The 23415-nt window shown below is 27.9% G+C and overlaps 4 protein-coding genes across 4 annotated transcripts; all 4 read right to left on the bottom strand.

The window, feature by feature from the left end:
- Nucleotides 1-956: 956 nt before the first annotated feature.
- Nucleotides 957-6939, bottom strand: LOC145941479 (uncharacterized). Its single transcript, XM_083047590.1, has 11 exons — nt 6578-6939; nt 5922-6257; nt 5373-5574; nt 5018-5173; nt 4643-4692; nt 4195-4205; nt 3186-3567; nt 2542-2877; nt 1939-2140; nt 1367-1522; nt 957-1013 (listed from the first exon to the last, which is right to left on the bottom strand). The coding sequence occupies exons 1-11, from the start codon at nt 6937-6939 to the stop codon at nt 957-959; spliced, it is 2250 nt and encodes a 749-aa protein (XP_082903716.1).
- Nucleotides 6940-8046: 1107 nt separating this feature from the next.
- Nucleotides 8047-16369, bottom strand: LOC145941478 (uncharacterized). Its single transcript, XM_083047589.1, has 16 exons — nt 16008-16369; nt 15495-15830; nt 14956-15160; nt 14676-14831; nt 14295-14338; nt 13335-13353; nt 12707-13068; nt 12087-12422; nt 11633-11837; nt 11377-11532; nt 10955-11008; nt 9668-10062; nt 9056-9391; nt 8720-8924; nt 8373-8528; nt 8047-8094 (listed from the first exon to the last, which is right to left on the bottom strand). Exons 1-16 carry the CDS (start codon nt 16367-16369, stop codon nt 8047-8049), a joined length of 3375 nt encoding a protein of 1124 aa, XP_082903715.1.
- Nucleotides 16370-17186: 817 nt separating this feature from the next.
- LOC145941930 (odorant receptor 49b-like) lies at nt 17187-20237 on the bottom strand. The gene is made up of 5 exons (XM_083048359.1): nt 19132-20237; nt 18492-18830; nt 17972-18167; nt 17471-17626; nt 17187-17300 (listed from the first exon to the last, which is right to left on the bottom strand). Exons 1-5 carry the CDS (start codon nt 19494-19496, stop codon nt 17229-17231), a joined length of 1128 nt encoding a protein of 375 aa, XP_082904485.1. The 5' UTR covers nt 19497-20237; the 3' UTR covers nt 17187-17228.
- Nucleotides 20238-20374: 137 nt separating this feature from the next.
- Nucleotides 20375-22559, bottom strand: LOC145941928 (odorant receptor Or1-like). The gene is made up of 5 exons (XM_083048357.1): nt 22137-22559; nt 21633-21971; nt 21146-21341; nt 20717-20872; nt 20375-20567 (listed from the first exon to the last, which is right to left on the bottom strand). Exons 1-5 carry the CDS (start codon nt 22496-22498, stop codon nt 20496-20498), a joined length of 1125 nt encoding a protein of 374 aa, XP_082904483.1. The 5' UTR covers nt 22499-22559; the 3' UTR covers nt 20375-20495.
- Nucleotides 22560-23415: the final 856 nt, after the last annotated feature.

The following is a 23415-nucleotide window of genomic DNA, read 5'->3' as shown; positions in this document are numbered from 1 at the left end:
CAAGAATCTTTGATCAAAATACCTGCACTTCCATTAGACTCGCACATCCTATACACCCGCTACGCCGTAGATCTCGCGCGCGACTGATCCCCATCAGCGACCGCAACGCAAGACTCAAGACTCTGCGCAACGGTGTCGCCAACTGACGGCGAAACCTAACTTTACAGCCAAGAGTGAAGCGAGCGATCGGACCCAACGTCTCTCTCTTTCTATCTTTTCCATTAGACTACCCCGTCCTATGCATCCACCACGCTGCACGTCTTGCACAAGACTAATCCCCACCACAGACCAAGACTCTGCGCAGCGATGTCGTCACTCGTCACGTGACGGCGAAATCACAGCCAAAGAATGAATAAGCCGAGAGTCCGAACGCCGGAACGCCAGTATGCGACAGCGCTCGGAGAAGGTTATTACGTCCGATCGGATCTAAAATCTCTCTTCTTTTCTCTGAAAGTATCAAATGCCAGAACCCTCCTGCTAACAGTTTCCTCTTCAAGATAAACCTTTCCAAAGTACTGAATCCTTCTACCGACGTCAATTATTGTCCGTAAGGATGCAACGAAATAATAATTTATTCTATTTATCCTTGTCGTTTTTTCATTAGTATTTGAAATAATATATAGTTAAATCGCGAAAAAGATCAAGCATTTCGATAAAGAACTATTATTTCGATTCAGTGACGCATGGTTACAAAATTGATTAATTATAATTTTAATGTTTAATTAAAAAATATAATTTATCTTATAATTAATTTGCTTGAATAAATTATTTGTGTAAATTAATATAATATTATCATTTTACGCGAGAATTTTCATATTCCGAGAAAAAAAATTTTCATTTTTTGAGACTTTTTAATTGCAGTTTATTAAATAATAGATAGAGTAGAGAAATAAATAGTGCGCGTGTAGCGCACTATTTATGTGAATATATATCGTATAATTATAATTTAATTTATTCTATTGTTCTTTCGTTTGTTTAAGCAAATTGTAAACCGAATATGATGTCTTAAGAACCTACAACAAATACAGACATATATGTATATAATCTCTTGTACACACACATTTAGAGAACTGTTATGTTCGATAATCTCTCCAATGATAAAACAAAAACTAATAAAAATATAAATTGCAACATCTTTACACTGATTTGATTTCTTTATTAACTTAATATAGTTGAAATAGATTAGAGAGATTAATTGGAAATTTTATAAAATTTGATACTATTAATGCAATTATTTTGAATATAATAAACGTTATGCCTTTTCGAATTAATTAACACATTTTCATTAAAATATAAAGTCAAGTTTATGTAAATACAACATTAATTTCCAAGAAGAAAATCGCACATCTGATATTTTTATACTTACACTCATAAAAGAATCAAGATTTACAGAGATAATATAGGCACTAGTAATTTCAATAGGGATTACTGAACGTTCCATCATTATTATTAAAGATTTTTTCAAATTGTTGTCCAAATTTAACCATTGCATTTCAAAAATGTTATTTATAAACTGGTAACTCTATTCAAATATGCAAGACATGTAGAAACTCTTTTAAAATGTTTTTATATATATTTTAATAAAGAAAATTTGAAGTATTATATATATCTAAATCTATATTTATCACATTAATTATCTATATATTAAATTTATATTTATTATATTTATTATATAATAAATCATAATTATCTGTACGGTTAAAAAGATTAATTCTAAGAGAGATTAATATATACATTAAAAATAAATATCGATTTTTTACAGTTATTTTATTTTATTCTTATAAATTAATGTAAGACTTAAAAATTTATTTTTTGCATTTACATAATATATTAACATAAGTATAAAAATGTAAGAAAAATAAAAATTGAAAAAATAAAAAAGTTTTAATATTATTTAATATAAACTTATTATGCTAATAATAAAAATTAAGCCAGTACCTTTAACTTAACTTTGTTGCCATACCAACAATAGACAAAAATTTGTGTTAGCATGCAACCCATAAATAATGCTAATCGAATACATCTCGAATCCAATTGTGATAGGCTTATTATGTAAAGATTGAAGCATACAATAAACATACTCAGTAGAAACTGAACAGTAATAATCATTTTAAAATTCTCATTAATAAGAGTAGCCAATCTGAAACAAAATTAATAATGAATAATAATTATATAAGAGTATGAAATAGAAATAATGAATTATCTAAAGAAATATATTTAATTTCTTTTATACTTATCTATATACATATTTAAACATATTTATATACGTATTTATACATAAATTGTTTTTATATAAAAAAAATTGTTATAATTATTTTAATAAAGAAATGTAATCTTTAATAAAGAAATGTAGTCTTCATTATAAAAAGATAAATAATAAAAATTTTGAAAAATATAAAAATTAAAAATAAATTTCATTACATTAAAATATTAATAAAAAAATAAATATATGTTATGGCCTAAATATATTCACACATATTTTATACATATCTTATACATTAAATAGAAAATTGAATCATATAGTAAGTTATAAGGACCAACTTAAAAATTTTACAATGTTGTTGCACACAATTACGAACACCATCTGAATGAAGCATGATTCTCTTCAAACGATATGTCAAGATTTCAAATTGGCAGCAAACATGCTCCAATAATCCACATATGACACTGTCGCAAGATATGTTTACTAGAGCACCTATGCTCAAACCTATCAATTGATGAATGAATAAAGGGCAAAATATAGTTATAGATGAATATTCGAATGGTATCCACGCTCTATACGTTAATTTTCTTTCCCCAAAATTTGTTAATAAAGATGTAATCGTAACAATGCTGATCGTTATGAAGCACATAGCTGAATAGTGAAAAGTATTAATCCTATAAAATTAACATAAAGATACATATTTAATATTTACTTGTTTTCTCGTTATTTTCTTGTTTAAGGAATAGATGAAAAATTATTTCATAATATATAAATAATGATTTTATATAATGTACAAAAATATTAAATAATATAATATGCTAATTAAACTGTGAGAGAAATTTTAATAAAATTGACAAAATGTGAAGCTAATTGTAAGATTAAATTTTACATTAAATAAATCCAAAGAATTTTTACAAAACAAGTAAAATGATTATTTAGTTTTACAGTAACATAGTGGTAATTATGGATTGCTAAGACTTACTGCATGCCTTTATCAAATTTATCATGAATCTCTATTTCATTCGGTTCCAATGGTTTGCATGGTTTCTTATTCAGAATATCGATTAATTTCATTATGTTTTTGCGACTTGCCAATAAATTGAACAATTTGTAGCAAGAAATAAACATAGGAAGCAGTACGCTAAAGTTATCGCAGAAATCGTCTATATTATCCGCGATAAGAATTATATCCATCAATTGCGACAATGTGAAACTATTTACTAATAAAATGATTAGAACTGTGTATATTCGATACATTATATGTTGATATATCGACGTCCAAGATTTCGGCTGCCAGCACCCAACTAATGTTAGCACTTTAAAAGGAAGTTCCAACACATTTATTTTATAGATACTCTTTTCTTCTGTATCATCCATTACGTGATAGTAACAATAGACAATAATCGAACACCGCACTCTTTAAATATGTTGTCACTTATTTTTACACCTGATTATATTCTGTCTAATTTAATTTTATTAAATGTTGTATTAAATTTAGCAATATTTCGTTTCGAACAGCTATATGTTATGTATAACGGAGCACTCACTTTATTATAAACTATTTATACGGTGGTCTCAGCTCAGATGTTGGGAAGAGAGCAAGTTAGATAATTAAAATAAAAACTTATACAATATTATGGACAAATTTCTTATACGCGGATATAGGAGAACAACGCGGAATACAGTACATAGAAAAAACAATTGTTCAGGATATATAACTTCCGCCGCTCCTTTTCGAGATAATAGCATTTTATTTGTAGTCGTCTTCCATTGCAATAATGTCTCTCTCGACATAATGTTCGTATGAATCAATAATGAAGTATCAAGATGCAAAGTTTGCATGACAATGTTTGATTCCGTTAAAAACAAATCGCCAAAGGACATAAAAACAGAGATATTTAAATATTAAATATATAATCGCTTATAATACATTTTTGTATAAAATATTCACATAGGCAGTATATACTTTTACAAGATAATATTTGCCTTACCTCTGTGTACACTGCAGTACCATATTGTATTAAATATTTTTCTTTCACGTATTGATCATAGTCGCTACAATTTCTGTTGAAGAACTTCAAAGTGTAATAAGTATTTATAATATCAATATAATATTGAATTAAGTGGGACAATACGATAAAAAATTTTGCAGAATATAAACTATCATCTATTTTTAGAATTTCAGAATCGTTCGAAGATTCGGAATCAGGGTTCGTTGATTTGTGCGTTAAACTCGCGTAAGGTTCATACACAGTATATTAGGTAATGTAAAATATAATAATTTTTATAGATAATTTAATTCGGCTTTTTATTTATTTAGTTTAGTTGCTATGTGTTATACATGATTTATAACACTAGCTGTTACATTAATGACATTAACAGCTAAGTAAAACAATAATGTCGGTGTATCGTATAAATATAAGTCAATTTCTATTGTATTATTCCATTTGTTTAAGCAAGTTGTAAGCCGAATATGACGTTTTAAGTATCTACAACAAATATAAGCGTCTATAATCTCAATTTACATTTATATACATTGATATATTTGATGATTTTGCAATGACGAAATGTGACTGACATATAATATTTCATTCTTTATTGACTTAATATAATTAAATTTTAAATTTAAATTAACTAGAATTTAATAAATTTGACACAATTTATGTAGTTATTTTAAATATGTATAATAAATATTATTTTTCTGCTAAATTAATTAATATTTTATACAAATGTCGATCATTAAGTTTATGTAAACTTGAATCTAGAGTGTATCGAAATCAGCTTTAATCATACATCTAATATTTTTGTACTTACACCCATAAATGAATCAAGATTCATAGTAATAGTGTAAGCGCTGGTGATTTCGATAGGCATTGTTGTACGCTTCATTATTATTATTAAAGATTTTTTTAAATGTTTGTCCATCTCCAACCATTCAATTTGAAAAATACTATCAACAAATTGGCGACTCTACTTGAATACATACAACACATCTAGCTTGTAAATATTTGCTTATAAACACACACACACACACACACACACACACACACACACACACACACACACACACACACACACACACATAAATGAGAATAAAAAATATAAAAAATTGAAGTTAAGAATAAAATTTCAATTTTAATATTGAAATAATAATAAAAATTAATTGCACCTTTAATTTGACTTCATTGCCATACCAGCAGTAGACGAAAATTTGTGTCAGCATACAACACATCAACATTGCTAATCGAATACATCTTGCATCTATCCTCATTTGAGTTAATTGATAGAGATTGAAGCATACCACCAACATACTTATTAAAAGTTGAGTAGTAATAATCATTCTAAACGTCGCATTTACAATAACAGCATATCTGAAGAAAAATGAATTGATAATAAGTAATTTTTATGCTTATACATAAGATAGAGAAATAAATAATGTGTTTTGTTTATTTTTACATTAATCATATTTGAAACAAAATGTCTCATATTTCTCTCATTATCTTTCATTCATAATTGTAATAGTTTCTTTCAATATTAATGTATAAATAATTATTCTGAGAAGATAGAGACATAAGAATATAGGTATATATTGTATATGTAGGGATTTTTATATTACACTAAAATTAATTATTATATCTTGTTGTCTACATATATTAGCGTATCCTATGAAAGATTGTCAAGTTTATAAAATCTTTTACAAACATTGTATTACACTGACCTGAAAATATTGCAATGTTGTCGCACGCAATTACGAAGAGTATTTGAATAAAGCATGATTTTTCTCAAACGACACGCCAAGATTTCAAATTGACAGCAAATGTGCACTAATAATCCGCAGATGAGACCGTCGCAAGCGACGTTCAACAATGCACCCATATTCAAACATATCAGCTGATGAGCGTATAGCATGCAAAATACGATCGTAGATGAATATTCGAACGGCACCCACGCTCTATACGTTAATTTCCTTTCACCGAAATCCGTCAACAAAGATATGAACGAAATACTGGCGCATGTCACTAAGCCCAGAGTTGCATAATGAAAAGTGTTAAGTCTGTAAAATGACTGCACATTTATGTTTCTCCGTACCTTTCGTTTTTCTTCCAAGAGTCCAACAATTTAGTATAGTGTCTTAGCATAGTATTTGTATAAAATTGAATAAAAGATATTTGATTTTAATTAAACCACACGAGAGAACATTTATTAATAAAGTAAAGAAAGAAAACTAACAAGTATAAATGTAAAAGTTGACATTTAAAATTCAGAGAATTTTTATAATTCGTAAAAATATGTTACGACGAGATAATTTTTAGTGAACAGTCAATATTAATTATAATAAATAATAGTAATTATTGTTTTTTAATAAGTACTTACTGTATGCCTTTATCGAATTTATAATAAATTTTCATTTCATTCGGTCTCGACGGTCTGCATGGTTCCTTTGTCAAAATATCAGTTAATTTGACGATGCTTTTATGATTTACCAATAGACTGAGCAGTTTGTAACAAGAAATAAACATAGGGAGCAGTATGCAAAAGTTATCAGAAACATCGTCGGGATTATCTGCGATAAGAATTATATCCATAAATTGCGACAGTGTGAAACTATTTACTAACAAAATTATTAAAACTGTGTACACTCGATATATTATGCGTTTATATTTCGACGTCCATGACTTTGGTCGCCAACAGCCGCATATTGTTAATACTTTAAAGGTAAATTCCAGCACTTGCATTACGAAATTTTTGGTGAAATAATCGATTGTACTCTGTCTAGTATATTGTTATTAATTGTATTAAATAGAACAATATTTCACTTGCAAAAATACAACAGTAAACTGATATATGTATTACATATTATACTAAAAAGAATTTTTTTATATTAGGTTTTTTTATATTTTATATTTATAAATTAATTATAAACTATTTATGTAAGATAATGTATATATATATTACTTTTTATTAAAATAATATTAATTAAACAATAATTAAATAAAATAATAATATGAATAATATATTTAAAATTCTTCATACACAGAGTTAAAAAAGAATAACGCACAACACAATCCAGATAGAACGACTGACGACAGTTTATAACTTTGTCACCCTTTTCACAGGTGGCATATTTCTCGCTCAGTTTTTCCCTCAATAACTTTAATATTCATTTTGCAATAGTCTCTTACATAGTATTCCCATGAATCGAAAATGCAGCGTACAGCTGCAATCTTTCTATGACGATTTCTGAGCGCATGTCCCTAGAAGGCGGAGCGCAGAGGAAATAAAAGAGGAAACGTTTAAATATTAAACAGCCACTTATGTAAGCCATCCTAACGTAAATAATCATATAGATAAAATATATTCTCTCTTTTGAACGACAACATTTTATTAACGGTTGTACGAAATGCTACATTGTATTAAATCTTCCCTTCGCATGTTGATTCCTATAAATTCTAATAAAAGATTTAAAGTATATGATGTATATAATCAATAATATCGATTGTAAGTTAGACCTATACAATATGATAAAATAATATTTTGCAACATATTAAGCTATAACAACTGTTCGATTGCTATCCTAACATTATAAATAAGAAACGTATTATGTAATAAATATAAAATGTATGTATTTAACATGTAAAAAATAAGAAAGAAAGAGAGAGAAATCTAAGAAGAAAAATATATATATGTAATTCCCTTTTATTCTTTTATCTATTAAAACTACATGATACAAGAATTATCGTTAATTGTAACATTCTATTAATCTCGATTTATATTAAAAATTTAATGCTATTTAAATGTAAATGTAAAACTAAAATGTTGTTATCAAGCACATTGTGTTATTCTTATGTTTGCTGTAATATGTTGTAAGCTGAATATGAGGTTTTAAGCAACTGCAATAAACAAATATTACACAACATAAACATATATACTATAAATAAATAAATATTATAAAAAATTTACTTGAATTATTAAGAAGAAGCCAATAATGGCTTTATATATAACAATCTATTAAAATTTTAATATGTAATGCAATTTTCTGATTATATATATTTATTGCTAAAAAATTTGTTTTACTTTAGACTAATTTATATGCATTTCATATTAAATATAGATATTATTAGATTCGCCCATTAATTTAATATGATGATAAGAAACATTTTATACTAACACCCACGAAAGAATCAAGATTCATAGAGATGATGTAGGCGCTGGTGAATTCGATTGGCACTGTACTACGTCTCATAATCAATAATAAAGCTTTCTTTACATTTTGATCCAACATACACCATTTCATTTCGAAAATATTATCGATGAGTTGTCGGCTCTATATTTATTATAATAATATATTTTTTTATATTTACATACTATTCATATATTATTTTAATATATGTATATAAATAATATTAGAATGCGTAAAAATATTAATTCTATAAATATATAAATCAAGTCAAACTAATTAATAAATTTATTATTCTAATTAATTGTTTCTATGTGATTCTTTTAGCAATCGCATACCTTTAGCTTTACTTCATTTCCATACCAACAATAAAAAAAGATTTGCGTTAGCATGCTACACATGTACAATATCAATTGAATGTACTTTTCGTTCGATGTGGTTGTTCTGGTTAATTGATACAGAGTAAAACACACCACCAACGTGCTTACTATAAACTGAATAGTAATAGTGAACCTAAACTTTTCGTTCACCGCAAAAGCAAAACTGTAATTAAACGCAATCATTTTTGTTAATATCTAAATCGAAGGCTGGCATTGATATTTTTATCAATGCATCAGCAGTGCTGATGCTCTTCTAACATTAATTATATATTGTATACAAATATATATACAAACTCGAAAATGCGATTATGTTGCAGGATACAATCGCGAAGGATATCAGGCTCGCGTCCTATTCTTTTCAAGCGAGATTCTAATATCTTGATCTGACAGCAAATGTGCACCAACAGCCCACAAATAAGACCGTCGCAAGCGACGTGAAGAACGGACCCTACTATCACACTTATCAATTGGTGAGCATACGTAATGTGATATAAAAATGGCAATGAATAATCATACGGTAACCAGGCTCTGAACGTCAGCGTCCGTTTCCTGAAGTCCGTGAACAATGACGTTAACGTAATGCATACGCAAGTCGTCTCAACCAGGATTGCGTAATGTATCGTGTTTGCTCTGTAAAATAACTATAGACATTGTTGTATATCATTTTGTTATTCGGTGTTTCGCTTAATATCAATTTTTTAATATATGTAAATTCACTAATAAAATTTTAGCACATATTTTCGCAATATATTGCACGTAGAAACATAAAAAAAATTATATCAGCAGCATTAATCAGAAATATATTTAAATCTCGACTTTTCAAGTTTTCAAGAGTTTCATACATTTTTCGTAACTGGATTTTAATGTAGAATTTATTATAAAAATTTGTATTTTTAATATACTTACTGCACACCCTTATCAAATTTATGATATATCTCCATTTCACTTGATATTAATGGTTTACAGGGTTTTTCCGTGAGAATGTTGGTTAATATTGCGATATTTTTGCGATTCACCAACATACTAAGCATTTTACAGCAAGAGACGATCATCGCAAGTAACATGTAAAAATTATCGGTGAAATCATCCGGATTATCCACGGTAAGAATAATATCCAATAATTGTGATAGGGTGAATGTATTTATTAACACGAGTATGAAAACTGTATGCATATGATATATTACGCGTTTAAATGACGACGTCCAAGAATCCGGCCGCCAACAACCACAAATAATTAAGAATTTAAAAGTGGAGTTTAATATGTGCATATTTTGAATTTTATATCTTTCGATATTCCATTTATACACGAAAATTAAATATGTATAGAAAATTTATATAAAGATTCTCTAATTTGCGTGTATTCTTTCTAATTTTTTTTATAGTCAGTAAGTTTTAAATATATGTATATCAGACGTCACAATCAAATTGTTTGCACGAATAATAATCGGACGTGTAATAAACTGTCGAAAGGAATAATCGTGAAATGTCTATATAGATCCACGATTGCTTAACGGATACTCTTCGAGTTCTATGGATAACTTCTTCTCCTCCGCACATGATAATTTTTAATATTAAAATTGTGACTATGTCCCTTGTGTGAAATAATATTTTCATGAAATGATTGTGCAACACAAACTTTGACTTATTGGGGAGAGCGAGGGTATATATTATATTAATACAAATTATATATGTTAGCAAAGGTTACCAAAGAAAAAAAAATAACTCTCAAATGTCGCATATGCGGTCTGTACATACTTATGCTGCATAAAATATTAATATTGGTAACTCCCATACTTCTTTTTCTATCTTTCTCTCCCTGCTTGCAAATATTTAATAAAGTTGCAAATTCACCACATCGAATCACAGATGACAAATTTTCTTTCCGGTATTGATTCCTTGTCTATAATTTCTAGTAACACTCACATGTATGCAATCTCCAAATGATATAATCACAAAGTAGTATTAGCGTGCACAATGTGAGTAAAATCCATATTTTAATATAAACAATGTACTTGTAACAATATTTTAATTATTATTTTTCTATTTGTAAGGCATTAGTGATATACAATATATTACCAGTATTATAATACCGGTATAAAATACTCTGCGATGCTATTATTTATAACATAAATTTACATTGTCAATAGCAAAAAATGTCACTAATTTTTTTTTTTTAATTTATGCCTAACATTATGAGTCTTGCGTTTGCTGAAGTATATTGTAAGCCGAATACGATGTTTTGAGTAACTGCAATTAAAATTATCAGTATTATAATTTAAAGTCAATTGCAGGTGTATATAAATTAATTAAGTTTAATTAAATATAATAAAATATTCGAAAATTTCGTAAAAAGTAACTTCTTAATCTTAAAAGCAAACTTAAAATACATGATTATATAAATATACATTAAATTTCTTTTTATTTAATATCTTAAGTATTCAAGTTATTCTTAATATAATGAAAATTTTATTTTTGATTGGATATTTCTTTTCTTTAAAAAAAAAAAGTTGAATTAAAGCAATTTCGACATTAGAATGTTTTGCACGATCTACACTATTGTTTATAGAGCGCCAATAATTTTAATAAATAAATTTCTAATAAATTTCGCTACTAACACCCACAAATGAATCAAGATTCATAGAAATAACAGCGGCACTGGTAAATTCGATTGGTATTGCACCGCGTCTCATAATGAACAATAGAACTTTTTTGGCATCTTCATTCAATTCGAACCACTCCATCTCGAATACATTATCCACCAATTGTCGACTCTGTGTTTAACAACCCAAGACCTCTTATTATTTATTTAATCTACGTATATAATATATTAAATGTTTGTGTAAGAGAGATAGTCATTTTGAAAGCACATACCCTCAACTTAACTTCGTTTCCGCACCAGCAATAAAAAAAGATTTGCGATAGCATAGAGCACATATACAATATTAATTGCACATATTTTGCTCTTAACGCGGTTGACTTGGTAAATTGATACAGATTGAAACACATTACCAGCGTACTTACAACAAATTGAATAAATATCGTCATCTTGAATTTATCATTCACCATATGAGCGAACCTAAAATTAATCGCAACTAAACATAATATTAATAACTTTCAAATATTGGAAAGATATATAAAATACATGAATGCACACGTATAAAAATGTGCAGTATATCAATGGAAAATATTTGGGAATAATTTTATATTGGCGAAAATAATAGAATTTACTTCGTCCTAACTTAAATTTAAAAAATGCTATTTTATTACGCAAATATTAATGATGAAAAATATTTTTATTCATAAAGTTAACTATATAAAAACGAACTTGAATATATGATTGTGCTGAACAGCACAATCGTGAAGAGTTTTCGGATTACGTGTGCCTTTTCTTATACGACATTCCAATATCTCTAATTGACAGCAAATGTGCATTAATAATCCGCATATGAGACTATCGCAAGCTATATGATGAACGGATCCGACTGTAAAACTTATCAATTGATGAGCGTATACAAAGAGAAATAGTAGCGGCGACGAATAGTCGAATGGCAGCCATGCCCGAAATGTCAATTTGCCTTTCTTAAATTCTGTCAATAATGACGTTATAGAAACACATAGACACGTTGTCTCAACCAGAATAACGTAATGAAGCGTATTTGATCTGTAAAACGACTAGACAATTTTATGTTTCATTTTTTATTTAATGTTTTTTTTTTCTCAGAAAGTATTGCATCTTATTGTATGTTTTTTTTTCTCGAAAAATATCGCATTTTATTATTATATTCACATAAAAAGAGAGCTTGAAATTTAATTATTTTGAGATATACAATTTCGATCTAAATCTAAATGCTACATTTATAATCATGCGAAAATCACCGAATACTATATACCTATATCAAATATTATATATCAAAACAATGATTGAGATTAGCTCGCGAAACCTACTGTATGAATCTCTCGTATTTCTCTCGAATCTCCATCTCGTCAGATTCAACCGGCTGAAGCGGTTTTCTCGTAAGAGTATCGATTAACATCTTAATATTGTTGCCATTCATTAACAGGGCGAACATCTTGCAGCAAGATACAATCATAGCGAGTAGCATATAGAAATTATCGGTGAAATCGTCGGAATTGTCCACAGTCATAATCAGATCCAACAATTGCGATAGCATAAACGTGTGTATCAGTAGCATTATGAAAATTGTGTACATGTAATAGACTAACCGTTTTAACGGCGTTGTCCAGGAATTCGGTCGCCCGCAGCCGCAGATCGTCAATATTTTAAATGTAAATTCCAATATACGCATCTTTTATTATCTTCCTCGCGATGTTATCTGTGCCTTTCTTAGTGCCTTTCTTTCGAAAAAAATTATACCAGATTCTACCCTAATGTTATATACATAAAACATGCACATCAGTCTCCGTTCGAGATTTTTAAAAATTCTTGAAAGTACCTTTATATATTTTTTTCTAATTAATTAGAAAAAATTTAAAGCATTTAATAATACAGCATAATTCAATCAATTGTCCAAAAATCTATGTGTACAACAATAAGAATTAATAAACAAATTACATCTCGAAAGACAATATTTCTGCAATTACTAATATTATGACAATATAAAAATTTTTTTTCTCGTAAAGCAATTTGATGTACTTAGATAAAATCTTACGGAAAACTGATCATCACGCGAATGTCTATAGCTTCACGATATCTTCCGCCGTATAATAATACACTACACATTCAACTCCCCCTTTAGGCATCTTTTATTATTCAGATTGTGCAATTATATATTCCTCGGATAGTTTTTATGCAATCGTCCAAACACAAACTTGATATTACGATGTCATGACATAATAATGCTTCGCTAGAATTCTGCTTTATGATATGTTATAAAGCAAAATCGAGGAATAAAAAATAATAACTCTCAAATATCGAATCGAGCTCTATGTATTTACCCTTAAAATATGAATGTCGATTAGTTATATTTCAACTGAAAGATGTTTAATTTATGTGTGCTTGAATTTTCCATAGCGAACCATGAATGACAAGTTTTAAAACTTGTATTGATCTTTGTAACTTGTCATAATTTCTAGTAGTCTATATGATCCAACATTCATGTACATATATGCGTATAACGAGCAGTAAAAAAATGCTAAAAACATATAACTGAACTAACACGCAAAATGTGTAAGTAAAAAAAATATATTGCAACGTAAATAACATTTCTAATATTCTACATAGTCATTATTATATGTAAGGTAATTTAAATATCTCTCTCTGTCTCTCTTTAAATACTTTTTTTATATTTAAAGAATGATAATAATAATAATATAAAAACCATATATATCATGTATAGTACTGAATAAAATAATATACATTTATTTTAATTTTTTAAAATATATATATATATATCTCTTCCGTCTCTTTTTCTCTTTATATGTGCATAAAGTGATATAAACTCACACTGTTCTCATAGTAAAGTATAAACTATAATTTTTTTTAGTTTGTGTCTCTGGCAATTAAAATTTTTACATTTGCTGAAGTATGTTATAAGCTGAATACGATGTCTTAAGTAACTGTAATTAAAGTTATTAATAATATTATTCAAAATGAATATATATATATATATATATATATATATATATATATATACATATATATAGCCGCGCGCGATTTTAATTATATTTTATTAAAGCTTTTAAAAAGTACGCAAAAACTAATTTTTAGTTAGAAATTTTTATCTAATGTGTATATAGAGAATTTCTTTTGTCAAATACATAGATATACTAAATTCTCTTTCTTAATATAAATAAAATATTTTATTTTTAATTAATTAATTTTTTTATTAAAAACGTATTTGACATTTTTCTTCTCAATTGTTAATTATATCGTGACATAAATTTTAATACTAACGTTCACAAATGAATCAAGATTCATAGAGATAACGTAGGCACTAGTAAGTTCAATTGGTATTGCACCACGTTTCATGATCATTAGTAAAGATTTTTTAGTATAATTGTCCAGTTCAAACCATTCCATTTCAAATATGTTATTGACCAGTTGTCGACTCTATGTTTAATAATTTACATTTTATTATTTATTTAATTTATGCGCAGCATAATTATCAAATAATAAATAGTTTAAATAAGAAAAATATGTATATGTCACATATGTCTGTTTTAAAAATACGAACCCTCAACTTAACTTCATTCCCATACCAACAATATAAGAAAATTTGCGACAACATGCAACCCATATACATTATTAATTGCATATATTTCGCTCTTAATGCGATTGATTTGGTAAACTGGTACAGATTAAAACACATTACCAATGTACTCACAACAAATTGTATGACGATAGTCAATCTAAATTTTTCATTCACCAAACGAGCGAGACTGAAATTATAAAACTAAAATATTAGAATTTTATATTTAGATGTTGTTTAAAATATTTCAAGATTTATGATAATTTTTTAATAAAAATTAGACGAATAATATATCAAAACAAGCACGACAAAGTCATGACTAAATTAACCGAAAGTTCTGTAATTAATCAAAAATTTAAGTATGTAAAATGTATTTTTTTTTTGCTTTTTTTAAAACTGTGTGTTTATCAATCTTCTTTCTTCTAAATAATACAAATACTAAAATTATACTTAATGTATTAATTAACGAAAGAAATGCGAAATGTATTTATATACATATGTATAATATACTGTAAAACACCAACTTGAATACTTTATTGTGTTGAAGAACGGATTTGTGAAGAATCCCTGGGTTGCGTGCGATTTTTCTCAAACGGCATTCCATTATTTCAATTTGACAGCAAACGTGTACCAGCAGACCACATATCAAACCGTCACAAGCCACATGGAGAACAGATCCGGCTGTTAGACCTATCAGCTGGTGTATGTATACAATGCGAAACAGTGACGGCGACGTGTAGTTGAATGGCAACCATGCCCTGAATGTCAATCTGCCTTTACCGAATTCTGTCAGCAACGATGTCACGGCAATGCACACACACGTTGTCTCGACCAGGATTGCATAGTAAAGTGTGTTTGTCCTGTAAGATGACTGTAGAAGATTTTCCTGTTTCATTTTTCATTCAACCTTTGCTTCGACGCTAGCTTTGCCACTTATATCTCTCTTCGATCAAATGCTTACATACTCAAAGAGAGCTTCCATATTTACATTACACATGTAATTAATTCTCTCATTGTATAAATATATATTTACTCACTGTATAAGTTTATCGAATTTCTGTTGAATCTCGACTTCGTCAGACTGAACAGGTCTACACGGTTTCTTTACGAGAATGTCGATTAGCAACGCAATATTACTACGATTCATCAGCAGAGTGAACATTTTACAGCAGGAGACTATCATGGCCAAAAGCATGTAGAAATTATCGGTGAAATCGTCGGCATTGTCCACGGTCAAAATTAGATCCATCAATTGCGATAGCATGAACGTGTGTATCAGTAGCATTATGAAAATTGTGTACACATGATAAACCAACCGTTTGTACGGCGTTGTCCAAGAATTCGGTATCCAACATCCGCAAATCATTAATATCTTAAACGTAAAATTTAACACGCGCATGTTCAACTTAACAATTTACACCTCTCTGTCGAGATTATTAATATCCGTTCTTCAGGAAAAGCATTAATCATGAATAATTGTTTCAGAGATTACAATATTCTTTAATTTCCTTTTATTTCACGTAATTAAAAATGCGAGATTTCATAATGTTGTATAATAAATACAATAATTATTCATAAATATACGCTTTAAGATTTACGTATGACAATAAACCTAGATAGTTAAATTATATCTCGATCGGTGATTTTCTCCACTCACACGAGCTCAGATACAATAAAATAATGGAAATGTTTTTTTCTTGGAAAATGTTGTGAAGAATTCTTGAAAGGGACTGACAATCACATAAAATGTCTATAGTCTCGCGATCGTCCTATAATAATACGCTCACACAACTTCCCCCTTCATATATGCGATAACTTTTATTATTCAGATTGCAATCTATATCCTTCCCGTACATCAACAACCCTTCACTCGATATGACTCAATAAATCATACAATGTCATGACATAATAATGTTATCTGAAAATACTGTTTCATCAAATTAGATATTATAGAAGACGGCTACATAAAGAATAAAAATAGAAATCTTTAGAAGTCGCTGATAATGTATGTGTGTAGGATTCTGTGTTAATATTATTAATAGTAAATATTTTTTAATAATATATAATATTTAATAATATTTAATAATATTTAATAATATTAACAGAGAATATATATATATACATATGTACAAGATAAATAATATATAATATTAATATTAATCAACAGTTATATTAATAGTAATATTAATGCAACAATTTATTTAAACATTCTCAGTTTCATATACATATTATTGAAAGAATCATGGAACAACATCTTCCTATATGTCTTTGTTACTCGGATCTTGCATTTGTTGAAGTATGTTGTAAGTCGAATATGATGTCTTGAGCAACTGTAATAAATAAAATTGTCTTGCTTTTTTTAAAAGTGTGTACAAAATATAATTATTGCTTTAAAAAATATATAGGTATATATTTCTTTTTAATTTAATTAACAACCGCTTATACTCATTATGTCGTATCGAGATATAATCATAATATAAAACTTTTTTTTTGTACTAACACCCACAAACGAATCTAGATTCATAGGTATAACGTAGGCACTGCTAAATTCAATGGGCCTTCTACTGCGTATTGTAACTGTTAATAAATCCTTTTGTACCTTTCGCCCCAAAGTAAGCCATTCTATTTCATATAGATCATTAACTAGTTGTAAACTCTATGTTCAAAAATCGACAATATATTTATTAATATTTTGATTGTATATACTATTTGATTGTATAATAAAATCAAAAGATTAATTATAAAAAAAAATAGTTTTGATATTACATAAGTATTATTTTCGCAGAAATTAATTTTGATCTAAAATTTCATGCTTCTGTATAAAAAAACGTATTCGACGCTTATATGTTTTAACTACGTAAAATAAAAAAAAAATTTTTATGCTTAAATGAAAGAAATATTTTTATTTGGAATATTTAAAATTATATGTAAATACTAATATAACTAAACATATAAAAATATTGTAACAGGGAAAGAGTATATTTATCTTAAAAGCGCATACCTTCAATTTAACTTCATTCCCGTACCAACAATACAAAAAAATTTGTGTCAGCATACACGACATATACATTCCTAATTCAACGAATTTTCCACTCGTTTTGGTCAATTGATATAAAGTAAAACATACCACCAACGTACTTACAAGAAATTGAAAGCTGATAGTAAACCTGAATTTTTTGTTCAATAGAAGGGCAAACCTAAAATCAATTAGATATCAATTTTAATATATTTAATTATCGATAAAAATATTAAATAAATATATAAATGGGTGTTAATACAAAGTATATAAATAATAAAAAATTACAAAACCAAGTAGACATTTACGATTCATATATACATATAAATAAAAAAAGTTAATAAACGATATAAAAATACATTTAGAGCACATGTAATATTATTTGCACATAAAAGCATTTTCTTAACTTACTTGTCAAGAATTTAACTAAAAATTATACATATAATTACACAGAAAGATGTAGAAAAAATATTTTTTTATAACAATATTAATAATGAAAACGAACTTAGATATACGGTTGTGCTGATTGACGCAGTCACGAAGTATTTTCGGATTGCGTGCAATTTTCTTCAAACGATAACTTAATATCTCTATTTGACAGCATATATGTAACAGTAGTCCACAAATGAGACCGTCACAAGCGACGTGTAAGACAGAGCCAACTGTCAAACTTATTAACTGATGAAAATAAATAAAATGAAAAAGCGTTGTCGAGGAATAGTAATCAAATGGTAACCACGCTCTGAACGTTAACTTTTCTTTCCTGTAATCCGTGAGTAATGATGCTATCGCCGTAGATGCACATGTCAATTCAACCAGAATCATATAATGCAAGGTGTTCGTCCTATAAAATAACTGTAGACGGTTTTGCGTTTCAATAACAACTCGAAATATTTTTTAATGCTAATTTTTCTAACATAAAACAGTTTCAATTAAAAAATAAGCTGCTTTAATAATATTCCTAAATTTTACCATTTTAAAGTACATAATTTTAGGAAACAAAATATATTAAATATCAATGCATTGCAAAGAAATAGCCATTTATTAAAAAATGTATTTTAAGATTTTGATCACTGAAAATTATAATGCTGTATTAAAAAAATTTTTTAGATACATAACAATTAAAACGCTTTCGGAATATTTACTCAATGAGTTTATCGAATCTCTGTCGTATTTCTATTTCGGCTGATTCCAGTGGTTTGCATGGTCCATTCGTTAGAATATCTGTTAGCATCGCGATGTTGCTGCGATTCATCAACAGACTAAACATCTTAAAACAAGAAACGATCATGGCAAGCAGCATGTAGAAATTATCCATAAAGTCGTCCGGATTGTCGACGGTCAGAATTATATCCAAAAATTGCGACAACGTAAATGTATTTATCAATAAAAGTATAAAAATAGTATATACGTGGTACATTAAGCGTCTGTAGGATGAAACAGTCCAGGAATTCGGTATCCAACAACCGCAGCTGATTAAAATTTTGAATGTAAATTCCAATATGTCCATTTGAACTTTAATTACTTTCCGTTTATTATTTTTTATACAAAAATAATAAATAAAAATCAATGGAAAATAAATTATCGGATGTATGACATTCTCTGCTTTCTTGATTTCAAACGAATAAAATTGCAGTTATATTTTATATAATAATTATTTATTACGTAAATTAATTTGCTAGGCAAAATTATACGTGTTCCACGTTATTCTAGCTGTGAATTGCAATCAATTCAGTCAATCAATAATTATAAATATTGAAAATAGCTTTAGCTGCTGTAGTGACAGTCGATTTTACGACAGCAATAATACAACGCACAGTGAAATCTTGAGAGAGACTAATGATGTCTATAGTCGCGCAATCCTCCGACTTTTCCCCTTCATACACATTGACTTTTATTATTCAAATTGCGAATGTACCTTTCTCATAGTAATATTTTTATACATCGACTAAGCAATACAATCGTTAAATGGAGACTTGATACTGATTAATATATTATGACATAATAATATCTCATAAGAAAAATACTTTGCAAAATTAGACGTTAGAAAAACCTGGGCTGAAAAAAGTAGGAAATATAAATCTTTCAAAATTGTCAATGATGTAGTATTTTTTCTTTCTATCTCTCTTTCTTTCTCTTCGCTAAATGTCGGAAAAAATATGGAGTTTATAGTCGTATATATCGCATCTGATTAACCAAATGTTTTAATACCATACGTCACATTAGGATAAACTATATAGAATATCCTGCATATGTACGTAAATCAATCAAATCAATTTGAGCACGGATGTACAATAAAATGTAAGTAATGATAATATACAAAAACATATCATGAAAACAATTTCGTCATTTCCTGTTATATATATATATAATATTATATGGCACAGATATTGATTACATAGCATTGTTATAACGTTGAGAAAATATTATTTTTACCTCTGACTTTTTGCATTATTTCTATAATATGAGAAATATATATATGTATATAACAACATTGAATAACAATCTTCTATTTACCTTCGACACTTTCATCTCGCATTTGCTGAAGTATGTTATAAGTCGAATATGATGTCTTGAGTAACTAAAATAAGCAGATTAAGCTGTTTTTAATAAGTTTAAAACTTTATCGAGTTTATAATTTGTGGAACTATGTCACACACAATAATTAATAGAGACTGTATCGTACGGAGCGTGATTACACTATAAAAATAGATGATTTATTATACTAACACCCACAAACGATTCGAGATTCATGGGAAAAATATAGGCGCTCGTAAATTCGATGGGAACGGTGCCGCACCTTGTGATTGTCAATAAATCTTTCTTTATATCTTCCCCCAGAGTAAGCCATTCTATTTCAAATAGGTTATTGATCAGCTGCATACTCTACGCCAAAAAATGCAAAATACATTTCTTCGTATTAAACTCACGTATAAATATAACAAAAGAGAAAAAATATTAATTTAGAACGAATTAATTTTAATCCCTATACTATCGAACAAATTTTGTATATATTAATGTGTATTAATTATATATATGTATCTATATACTATAAAATATAAAAGGAATATTAAAGAATCTAATTCGTTTAATGTGACGAAATAAAAAAAATATTCGAGGATATAGAAAGCAGAAAAATATATTATTTTAATACTATACCTTTAATTTAACTTCGTTTCCGTACCAACAATATAAAAAGATTTGCGTCAGCATGCACGACATGTACAATCCTAATTGAATGACTTTCGCATTTGTCTTTGTCAGTTGATATAAAGTAATGCACACTACTAACGTACTTACTATAAACTGAAAGGTAATGGTGAATCTGAACTTCTTATTCACCATAAAGGCAAATCTACAATTAATTTTAGATGCATTATATTATTTAATTCTCACTATAATCATAAATGTAATGTTTCTTACACAAAAATTGAGAAAAAAAATATTTTACTCTTTACAAAATTACAAATAAAATATTAATATTCAAAAAACACATATCTTAATCACAATATTATCTTAGAAACTTCTTTATATAAGTTTTCTTTCATAGACTACTAGTAAAAATACCACGTGCCTTACAATTATATACAAGTTGCAAGAGAAATATATAATTATAACAATAAAATATTAATTATATGAAACAAACTTGATCATGAGATTATGTTGAACGACGCAGTCACGAAGAATTTTTGGATTGCGTACGACTCTTTTCAAACGAGAATTCAGTATCTCTAGTTGACAGCATATGTGCAATATTAATCCACATATCAGACTGTCGCAAGCAACATGTAGAAGAGCCCCAACAAGTAAGGCTATTAACTGATGAAAGTACATAAAGTGAAAAAGTACTGTCGAGGAGGAGTAATCGAAGGGTAACCAGGCTCTGAACGTTAACTTCCCTTCCCGATAATCCGTGAATAATGATTGTATCACCGAATATGAGCTTGAGAATTCAACTAGAATCGCATAATGCAGCGTATTCATTCTGTAATTGACTGTAGGCGGTTTTACATTCGCTATTTAATTATAATTTTACACAATTGCTACTTATTGAATATTTTCTTTAATGTTAATTATTATAATTATTTTTTTCGATTAAAAATTAAATTTCTATTAACAATTAAAAAGTTATGTCATAATACATACTTACTCGATAAGTCTGTCGAATTTCTGTCGAATTTCCATCTCATCTGGCCCGATTGGTTTACACGGTATGTTCATAAGAATATTTGTTAGCATCGCGATATTGCTGCGATTTACTAGCAAACTAGACATTTTAAAGCAGGAAACGATCATGGCAAGAAGCATATAGAAATTGTCAGTAAAGTCGTCCGGATTTTCCACTATTAGAATCAAATCCAGGAATTGCGACAGTGTAAACGTACTTATTAATGCAAGTATAAAAATTGCATATACATGATACAAGAGACGTCTGTAGGAAGACGTCCAAGAATCCGGTGTCCAGCAACCACAGATTGTTAAAAGTTTTAATGTATAATCTAATACGCGCATTGTAACTTTGAGTTACACTTACTGTCTATTTTCTAAATATGATGAAAAATAAATTATTCAATTTATGATAATCTTCTTTTCATATATTAGACAAGATTGTAAATACATATGATTTATAATTATTTAATGTAAATAAATTTCATAGACAAATTATATGTGCCTCACTTTGTGTAAATCAACGATTAAAACACTGCTACCAATTAACGCTTAACTGTTAATCAACAATTTCGTTTAACACATCTTTAATTGCGGCGGTGTTAGAATCGTTTTTACAGTAGTATAACTCGCTATAGAATCTTTAAAGAGACTGACGAATGTCTATAGTCTCGCAATATCTTGATAAATTTATTCTTCGCTTAACTTTCCCCTTCTTTAATAACGATTTTTATTATTCAGATTGCAATTGTGTTCCTCGAATAATATTCTTATATATCAATCATAAAAAGAAAAGTTCTCTTAGATATTAGTTTCATATTATGACATAAAATTTCGTTGGAAATAAAACCACGTAAAATGATTTCTTAGTAAATAGAGTCGGAGATTTTAAATAATTGCATAATCTATATGAGACTATATCTATAACTTATCTTTTTTTTTTCTTCTTGAGCTTTTTCAGAATTTACTCATAAGTTACATAGTCGATGAATGCTATCTGTTAGCAGTGAAAATAGTATTCACATCCCCTTACTTTTTGAGAATATCTTCTCTATATAGCTATTCAAACTTTCTTCTTAGCCATATGTCAGTGTTAATGCAATCAAATTTATTGAAAATTGCCTATTTCTCAACTGTGGTGACAGTTTGTAGCTCGGATACCTCGAATTTGTTAAACCCGTACACACAATGTAAACCCCTGAGAAATTATAGCTTATCTCTATGAGAAAATAATTATTTAAAAAAAGCTTATGTCATATTAA

The sequence above is a fragment of the Prenolepis imparis genome, unplaced genomic scaffold (genome assembly GCF_030444845.1).
Source record: "Prenolepis imparis isolate NDT839.2.m4 unplaced genomic scaffold, iyPreImpa1.0 SCAF_10, whole genome shotgun sequence".
Classification (NCBI taxonomy): domain Eukaryota; kingdom Metazoa; phylum Arthropoda; class Insecta; order Hymenoptera; family Formicidae; genus Prenolepis; species Prenolepis imparis.
This window is presented reverse-complemented; position numbering and strand designations above follow the sequence as displayed.